Raw genomic sequence first — 9,118 nt, forward strand, 5'->3', positions numbered from 1 at the left:
TTCGCACTTTGGGATCCTCATCCTGGGGGGTACCCCCTTGCCCAGATTTGCAATGCAGGTCAGGGTAGGAGCTGTGTTGAGTCAGCTGACAGCCGAGACCTGCTAGGAAGAACAAGAGGTCCCTGGACCTTGGAGCTGGGCTTCCAGCCATTAAGGGGATAGGAAGCACTGGGCACTCAGGAGGCAGAGGCAGGCCACCTACATGAGTTGTAGCCTGGTCTATGAAGCGAGTTCCAGGACACACACGGCTACACAGAGAAACCCTGTCTTTTACAAAGCCAAAAACCAAACCAAACCAAAACGAAAGGGTGGGCTAGGAGGCAGGGAGCTGCCTGGAGAGTAGGCACACAGTGAAGTGTCCCTGTTGAGGAACCTAGTGCCGGCTGGGCACCTGGCACCCCAGGCACCTGTGTTCGTTCTCCACAGGAGTGAGTGAGCCGCAGAACAGTGAGTGTGCAGTGGGGTCGTCAGCCTGGGGTGAAGCCCAGTGAGCGAGTGTGCAGTGGGGTCGTCAGCCTGGGGTGAAGCCAGTGAGGGTGTGCAGTGGGGTCGTCAGCCTGGGGTGAAGCCCAGTGAGCGGGTGTGCAGTGGGGTCGTCAGCCTGGGGTGAAGCCCAGTGAGCGGGTGTGCAGTGGGGTCGTCGGCCTGGGGTGAAGCCCAGTGAGCGGGTGTGCAGTGGGTCGTCAGCCTGGGGTGAAGCCAGTGAGCGGGTGTGCAGTGGGGTCGTCGGCCTGGGGTGAAGCCCAGTGAGCGGGTGTGCAGTGGGGTCGTCGGCCTGGGGTGAAGCCCAGTGCCATCGAGCACAAGGCAGGGCTTCTCTCTCGAGTCTCTGCTGCCTCCCGTTCTTCAGGGCTGGTTGTGGGGTAGGTACCCCTCTGTGGAACTCTGCATTGTCCCTTCTGATTGGCTGGGCACCAGACAATGGGAGGTCCATGTTGGGGGCTCACCTGCGCGGGCCAATTAGAGGAGGAGCTGGCCAGGTTCTAGGTGCTGGGGGAGGGGCTGTGAAGGGTGGAGGGACCCTTGAGTCCTGATGGGCACTCTATCAGCAAGTGCCAGACAAGGGCAGGCCTCGGGTGAGCCCTGTTATCAGTCCCAGAGTCCATAGGACACTTGGATTAATGTGTAACCTTACAGGGCTTCCCCTCTGCCCTCCGAAGCCACTGGTTCCTAAATAGACGCCACTCAACATGGAGGCTAGAAAAGAAGGGCTGCCCCTGAAGACACTCTTCTCAGACCAAGTGAGAGCCTGTGGGGTGGGGGTGGGTTCCAGCCTGGGAACGTGGGCAACCCTAGGGCCTGTGATTCTCTTTGTGGTGAGTTGATTGGGATCCCCTGTCCCCCAGGAGTCGGGGTTCTAAGGTACTGTGGTTTTGTCCTTGCAGGAGACATGAGTGACAAAAAATACCCAAGTGACTAAAGATTGTGGTCCCTAAAGTCCAGCCTGGACACACCTTGGGTCCTGGCATGAGGGTGGTGTGAGGGGCAGGCGTTAAAATATCCTAGACTGGTCTTGAGTCCAGCATCCTCCTGTCCCCATCTCTTAAGTTCTGCAATGACAGACTCCCACCATCCTTGCTGTGACCCCTGCCTGAGGACGGGGCTGAGTGTGGGAGGCTGAGCAGCTTCCCTCTCCTGAAGCACCCACAGGTCCGCAGGTGGCTGGCTCCCTTCATCCTTACCTGCTCAGTCTACTTCCTCCTCTGGATTCCCGAGGACCAGCCTTCCTGGGTCAGTGCCCTGGTCAAGTGCCTGCCCATCCTCTGCCTGGTTGTGTTCCTGTGGGCTGTGGCCCCTGGTGGAAGCTACTCCTGGCTCCTCCAGGGGGCGCTTGTGTGTTCTGCTGTGGGAGATGCCTGCCTCATCTGGCCTGAAGCTTTCCTTTATGGTGAGCAGGACCCTGTGACTTGACATCTAGGGCTCTGGTGGGGTGGAGTCAGTGCTGGGACACAACTTGGGGTTGCAGGGAGCTTCTTCCCCTAGAGTCCCTGGGCTGAAGTAGGCCGTGGTCCTGAGACACCAGTGGTCCAGGAGGCAGTGAGGAGTGGCCGGCAGCTCACAGCTCCTCCAGGGACTCGGGGTCGGGCTAGCTGGTTGGCAGGGGTAGTGTGGGAAAAGGTCAAGTGCGGCAGCGCTGAGGGGGTTAGGGTGGCAGGCAGGGTGCTGTTCTTAAGATATCTCTAGTCCAGGCTGGTCTGAAGGGCCTGGAACGTGGGTCCTCCTGCCTTAGCTTGCTTTCTCAAGTGCCAGGTTTACAGGAATATACAGAAATTCCCCTACCACACTTGGTATTGAGGCATCTTCTTCAAGGATGTGTGTGCATGTGGGGAGAGTGGCCGTCCTGGGCATGGGAACTGTGTGGGAAGGACCTGGGGTAATGGCATGTGAGTTACTTTGGTCCAGTCTGGCTGGAGTGGAGAGGTTGCTAAAACAAGGGTGTAGGGCTTCCCAAACACCATGTGGAGTTGATGGACACTTGGACAGAGCAAGCACATGACAGCATGAATTTCGAAGGTCATTCCCATTGCTCTGGGAGCTGATAGAACACCCAAGGATGGAAAGGAAGTGGAAACCCACCAGGAAAAGGGGTGCTGTAATCTCAGTAGAATATGATAGTGCCATGGCCATGGGGCGGGTGGAGCTGGTGCTTTGGGGACATTGTTCCTTTAGGTCTGGTGGTGGCCAAGACAACAGTGAGAAGCAGGAGGCCAACTCCCGCCTCACTGGGCACCCACCCCCACCTCACTGGGTGCTCATCCCTCTCTCCCTCAGGCATGGCTGCCTTCTCTGCTGCCCATTTATTCTACCTCTGGGCTTTTGGCCTGTCCCCCCCGCAGCCCGGATTGCTGCTGTACATCATCCTGGCCTCGCTCGTCTACTACAGCTTCCTCCTGCCACACCTGGAGCTGGAAATGGTCCTTCCCGTGTTGGCCTATGGGCTGGTCCTGAGCTCCATGCTGTGGCGCAGCCTTGTCTGGGGTGGGAGTGCTGGCTGGGGCGGTGTGCTCTTCACAGTCTCCGACGGTGTGCTGGCCTGGAACACTTTCGTCAGCTCCTTACCCTTCGCCCGCCTAGTGACCATGAGTACCTACTATGCCGCCCAGCTCCTCATCACCCTGTCGGCCCTCAGGAACCCCGGGCTCAAAACCCACTAATGCAGGACCCAGACAGCCCGGCGGCCCCTCTCCCATGAGGACCTTGGCTTTTCACATTGACCCAGCCTGGCAGGTGGACGCTTCCGGTCATGTGCCTGCAGATACTTGACCATCTCGAAACCTCTGCATACTGTTGGCAGAATCTCAAATCTACCGCTGAGATCAAGCTGCCTTCCCTGGCTTCTGATTGTGGATTCCAGGCCCCCCAACCCAACCTATATCTTCCCCTCCCCATGCCTGTTTCCTTTTCCCAGTCGGCCTTCCCTCCCCAGCTGCCCCTCCACACTGCCCCGAATATGATCCTAGCTGCCCAAGTAAAGCGAGTATTGGAACATCAGTGTCGCCATTATTTGGGAGCAATGTGTAGGGTGACAGTTCATTACAGCAAGCATGACTCTTTTTCCCTTTTAAAGATTGTTTGGGTGGGAGTGGGTACACACATGTGTGCCGATGTGCATACCTGAACGCTCCCACTGAAGTCAGAAGAGGACGTCGAGTCATCTCACTGCCCACTTGTGTGAGGCAGGACCTCTCTCCCCGAACCCGTGGCTTGCGGTTTCTTAGCTAGGCCAGAAGCCATCAAGCCCTGGTAATGCTGTCTGCCCCTAGAGCTGGGGTTATAGACTTGTGTTTAGGGGTTCAAACTCCAACCCCTTGGATTGCACGGCAAGTACTCTTTAAGTGTGTGTGTGTGTGTGTGTGTATATGCACACAGACACCTGTGTACATACATACATTGAGTTGTGCACACTTGTGTCAGTGTGTTAGGTATGTGGAGAGAAAAGACCTGTGGAGGCCAGAGGTGTCAGGCCCCCTGGATCTGCCTTACAGGCATTACAGGCAGCTGTGAGCTGCCTGATGAGGCTTCTGGGACCTTTGCAAGAGAAGAATGCATTCTTTTTCTTGTTTTTTAATTATTAATTTTTAAAATTTATTACCAACCACAGTTTCCCCTCCCTCCTCTCCTCCTGTTCCCTCCGCCCATCTCCTCCTTCCTCCCCACCCCATCCACTCTTCAGAAAGGGTAAGGCCTCCCATGGGAGTCAACAAAGCATGGCCTTGATGCAGGGGGGAAGAGCTTAGTCCCGCCTCAACGTGAGTAGTATGCATTCTTAATGAGTTATCTCCATCCTCCAAACTTTCTTTCTTTCTCTTTTCTCACTTTGTAACCCAGGCTGGCCTTGGACTCAAAAATCAACTCCTAACAAGCACTCTGGACTGCTGAGTTATTTGATGCTCTAGCCCCTAAACATGTCTTTTCAGACAGGATTTTATCATGTAACCCTAACCTGGTCTCAAATTCATTATCCTGCCTCAGCAAATGTCCTGATTAATCCCTGTGATTCAGGCCTGGTGCCTGATCACATCCTTTCCGGACCCACTTCCGTGTGTGTGTGTGTGTGTGTGTGTGTGTGTGTGTGTGTGTGTGTGTGTGTGTGTGTGTGTGTGTGAGAGAGAGAGAGAGAGAGAGAGAGAGAGAGAGAGAGAGAGAGAGAGAGGAGAGAGAGAGGAGAGGAGAGGAGAGGAGGGAGAGACTCTAGTTACAGGTGAGGTTACAGAAGTGAGTCTGGAAAAGTTTTATTACTATTTGTATGTATATACTGAGGTTATAGGTTGGGGGACTGTGTGTGTGTGTGTGTGTGTGTGTGTGTGTGTGTGTGTGTAGGCCAGAGGTCAACCTCCAGTGACATTTTTTATAACCCACATGAAGTATCAGGCATGGAAGCGTGTACATGTATTTATAGTCCCACTGATGGAGATAGGCTGGGTGGTCAGTGAGCCCAAGGGATCCTCCTGTCTCCACCAGTGGGATTATAAACCCAGGTCCTCATGTTTATATAGCAAGCACTTTACCAACCTGTCTATTTACCCGCTCCACCCTGTAAGGATTTTGTCCTTAATTACGTCATCAGCCTGGGACAGCGTCCCAGCCTAAAAAGCGGGTGGACCCTCTGTGCGTCCCTCTTTCCTTTCTGCTCTTTCCTTCTGTCTGTCCTTTCTCTCCCTCTCTCTTTTTCTCCCCCTTTCTCTCCACCCCCACCCCCCAATAAAGCTCTAAAAAGGTAACCATGGCCTGTGATTCTTCAGACCAGCACTCTCCTCCGCCGGCATGGCCGCTGCGGGCGGTGGCCAGCCATGAGCAGCGCCGTTTAACCAACCCTGCCCCCCCTTTGACTCAGTGTCTGGTAGCTCAAGCAGTCTTTGAACTCCTTGTGTAGCTGAAGATGGCCTTGAACTCTGGTGCTCCTGCCTCCACCTCTTAGGTGCTAGAATGACTTGTGTGTACGTTTGTGCAATGTTGGGATAGCATCCAGGGCTTTGTGCATGCTAGGCGAGCACTCCACAAATAAGCTGCATCCTCTGCAAGACAGCTTTTTTTTTCAAGACAGGGTTTCTCTGTAGCTTTGGAGTCTGTCCTGGATCTTGCTCTGTAGACCAGGCTGGCCTTGAACTCACAGAGATCCGCCTGCCTCTGCCTCCCGAGTGCTGGGATTAAAGGCTAGCAAGACAGTTTTTTAGGGAACATAACCCACTGTAGTCGCAGTGTCAGAGAAGTGGCAATAGAGGGACCTTGGAGAGGACAGGTTGCAATAGATGGGTGTAGAGTAGGAAGTAAGTGCTTAGGGATGGCCCTCATCAGCGTGTGACCTTGACAAGCCACTTCCCATGTCTGGGCTTCCTGTTCTGTGCCAGAATACATGAGGTTCAACATCTCTGACTCCACTGCTTAGTTCACACTGTACCTTTAGTGACCATGGAAGCAGAAGCATGACTTCTACATCCACGACACCCCTTCAGGACTCATTACAACAGAAAACGACACAAAAGTTGCTATGTGTGATGAATACTTGCGGTACAGCCCTCGAGAGGCTGAAGCAAGGGGGCCAGCCGTTGGACGCCAGCCTGGCTTTCATAGTGAGTTCCAGGGCAGCCTGGGATGCTTTGTTAGACCTGCTTTCAAAAAACCGAAGTTGGGCTGGGGTGTGGCTCAGTCGAGTGCACTCTCCAGCACCGTGCATAAACTTGGCATGATAGTGCAAACATGACCTTCACACTTGAGGGGTGGAGACGGGAGGATCAAAAGCTCAGCTCACTCTTGACTGCGTAGTGTATTTAGGGCTGCACAGCATATTTGATCTCAAGTGGGGATCGAAGGAGAACTGCAGGAGTGTGTTCTTCCCTCTCACTATGTGGAACTCGGTTTATTAGGATTGGCAGGAAGTGCTTTATTTCACCTTTTTGTGAGTATGTATGTGCATGCATGTTTGTATGTGTTCACATGTCTAGATGTGAGTGCATGTGTGTGCTGCATGCTTGAGGTCTGTGAGGGACTCTGCAAACACTGTGGCCGGCAGAATAATGATCCACATGAAACAAGAAGGAAATCCGGTTCAGCTGAGTTGCTGGTGTTGGTTCAAACTTCTAGGCCCTGACCCCAGGCAGTTTATTTCGGGTATTATTTAAGTATAGTACATTTTGGGAGAAAAAGAAAAGTTCCTGGTGTAACACAAACCCCTGTGCGCAAGGAGGCATAATTACCTTGAAACTCAAAGTACATGTCGTTTCTTCCATGAAGATGGGTTCTAGAGATAGGCTACATGTATTAAAGGCCTAGGGGAGGATCTGATATGGTCTAGGTCATGCAGATAGTGTAGAGGTCATCTGGGTTATTAGTGACCTCTGATCCTGGCTGGGGGAGCTTGAGGGAACCCCTGGCCATATAGATAACACACGTGCCACCTAGACTATTAGCTGCCTCCCGTCATGCTTGAGGGAGTTTGGTATGGCCTGGCCCTACAGATAGACTGAGGATCACCTAAGCTATTAGCCACCTCTGTTCCCAGCCTTCTGGGCAGAAAACAGGTTATACATCTTTTCCTTGAAAAGACAACCCTGCATGTTTTTTTGTTTGTTTTGTTTTGTCTTTTAAATACTAATTTCATTTGCATTGGTGTGCATGTGTGTCCATATGAGAGCATTGGATTCCCAGGAACTAGAGTTACAGTTGTGAGCTGCCATGTGGGTGCTGGGGATTGAACCTGGGTCTTCTAGCAGAACAGTCGGTGCTCCTAACCACTGAGCCATCTTTCCAGCCCCCAGCCCTGCATGTTTAACATTCCTGGTTTCCCTGGTGCTATCTATGAGTTCAAAGACCTTTGTGCTCCCACCAGAGGCCCTAGGCATCAAGTGTCTTTCTCAATCATTGCCAGGCTTATTTATTGAGGCAGGATCTCTTGCTGAACTCCAATTGGCTGTTCTGACGCCTCTGGCTAGTCAGCTTGTTCCAGATGCAACATGTCCCTGTCTGCTTCTTGCCTGTCGGGGTTACAGTCAAGCTGCCATAACCACCAGAATGCATCTTTTCTGTGCATTCTGGGGATCTGAACTCTGGCTCTCATACCTATGTTGCAAGTGCTTTACCTCTCCACCTGTTTTGTCTTTAAGACTGGATCTCACCCTCTCATCTAGTCTTTTGTGTATTATTTGACAATTTCATGTGCATTCTCTATCCTTACCTTATCCACCCCAGAATTTTGCAGTGCCAGCAGAAGTCAGAAGAGGGCATCAGATTCCCCAGAACTGGAGTTAAGGCATGTGTGGGCCACTGTGTGGTTGCAACGACCAGGACCCCGGTCTCCTGGAAGAGCAGCAAGTGCTCTTTAACCACTGAGCCATCTCTTAAGCTCATCCCCCATCTCTCATTGAACACAGAACTCATGGTTGAGGCTGGCTGGCCAGCAAGCCCCAGAATTCCGTCTCTACCACCCCAGAGCTGTGTGTACCACCTGCTGTTAGTGGGTGCTGGAGATGGGATTCGGGTCTTCATGCTTGCCCAGCAGGTAGTTTCCCGTTGACCCTCCCCGGCCCGCTAGTTCAATTTTAATTCCTTGAGGAGCTGTGACATGATTCCCCGTGCAGCCGCACCACTTTATGTTTCTACCAGTGTGCAGGGGGCCGGTTTCCTAAAGCCTCACTAACTTTGTTTTTCCCCACGTTCCTCTGTGTGTGTGTGTGTGTGTGTGTGTGTGTGTGTGTGTGTGTGTGCACATGCACATAAACGAAGTGTCCAAAGATGATCCAGGCAGAACTCCATGTAAATGCTGGGAGCCATGCTCAGATCCTCTATAAGAACAGTACACATAGCAGTACACTCCTTTAATCCCAGCACTTCGGGGTGGGGGGGGGGGGGCAGAGGCAGGTGGATCTCTGAGTTCAAGGCCAGTAGTCAACATAGTGACTTTCCAGGGCAACCAAGGCCCTGCCTCCAAAAAGAGCAAACAAAAAAACAAAACAGAAAAACAGCACACACTCTTTTTTTATTTTCCCTTTTATTTTATTTTACAATACCATTCAGTTCTACATATCAGCCACAGGTTCCCCTGTTCTCCCCCTCCCACCCCCTCCCTTTACCCCCAGCCACACCCCCCATTCCCACCTCCTCCAGGGCAAAGCCTCCCCGAGGACTGTGATCAACCTGGTAGACTCAGTCCAGGCAGGTCCAGTCCCCTCCTCCCAGACTGAGCCAAGCATCCCTGCATAAGCTCCAGGTTTCAAACAGCTAACTCATGCAATGAGCACAGGACTTGGTCCCACTGCCTAGTTGCCTCCCAAACTGATCAAGCCAATCAACTGTCTCACCTATTCAGAGGGCCTGATCCAGTTGGGGTCCCTCAGCCTTTGCAGCACACACTCTTAACTATCTCTCCAGCTCCTCCGTCTGTGTATTTTTTTTTTTTTAAATGTTAGTTGTTATGGTTTGTTTGAACATGAAATGTTCCTCACAGGATCATGTTGGGTCTTGCTGGCGGAGGTAGGGCTGGCCCCTCCTTCCTATCCCAGTCTCTCTGCTTCCTCATCCACAAACGTGTGAACGAGCTACACCACAAGCCCCCACCGCCGCAGACGGAGCTGCTCTGGCTGCCACCCCTTTCCTGTCACCGTGGACTCCCTTGAAACGTGGG

General features: G+C 52.8%; 2 protein-coding genes across 2 annotated transcripts in view; both read left to right on the top strand.

Moving 5' to 3' along the window:
• Positions 1-713: 713 nt before the first annotated feature.
• Positions 714-3,492, top strand: Tmem86b (transmembrane protein 86B). Its single transcript, XM_028862336.2, has 3 exons — positions 714-1,241; positions 1,642-1,888; positions 2,773-3,492. The coding sequence occupies exons 1-3, from the start codon at positions 1,191-1,193 to the stop codon at positions 3,153-3,155; spliced, it is 681 nt and encodes a 226-aa protein (XP_028718169.1). The 5' UTR covers positions 714-1,190; the 3' UTR covers positions 3,156-3,492.
• A 1,732-nt stretch (positions 3,493-5,224) lies between these two features.
• Positions 5,225-9,118, top strand: part of Syt5 (synaptotagmin 5) — a 9,837-nt gene continuing 5,943 nt past the window's right edge. Inside the window, exon 1 of the mRNA XM_037199407.1 lies at positions 5,225-5,341. Coding sequence (XP_037055302.1) covers positions 5,225-5,341 — 117 coding nt within the window. The remainder of the gene's footprint in view (positions 5,342-9,118) is intronic.

Source organism: Peromyscus leucopus, chromosome 1 (genome assembly GCF_004664715.2).
Source record: "Peromyscus leucopus breed LL Stock chromosome 1, UCI_PerLeu_2.1, whole genome shotgun sequence".
NCBI lineage: Eukaryota > Metazoa > Chordata > Mammalia > Rodentia > Cricetidae > Peromyscus > Peromyscus leucopus.

Excerpts from the sequence above, each read along its gene's own strand:
- Tmem86b (XM_028862336.2), top strand. The coding sequence starts at position 1,191 with ATGGAGGCTAGAAAAGAAGGGCTGCCCCTGAAGACACTCTTCTCAGAC. Across the intron at positions 1,242-1,641 it reads AGACACTCTTCTCAGACCAA|CACCCACAGGTCCGCAGGTG; the intron begins GTGAGAGCCTGT and ends CCTCTCCTGAAG. Across the intron at positions 1,889-2,772 it reads GCCTGAAGCTTTCCTTTATG|GCATGGCTGCCTTCTCTGCT; the intron begins GTGAGCAGGACC and ends TCTCTCCCTCAG.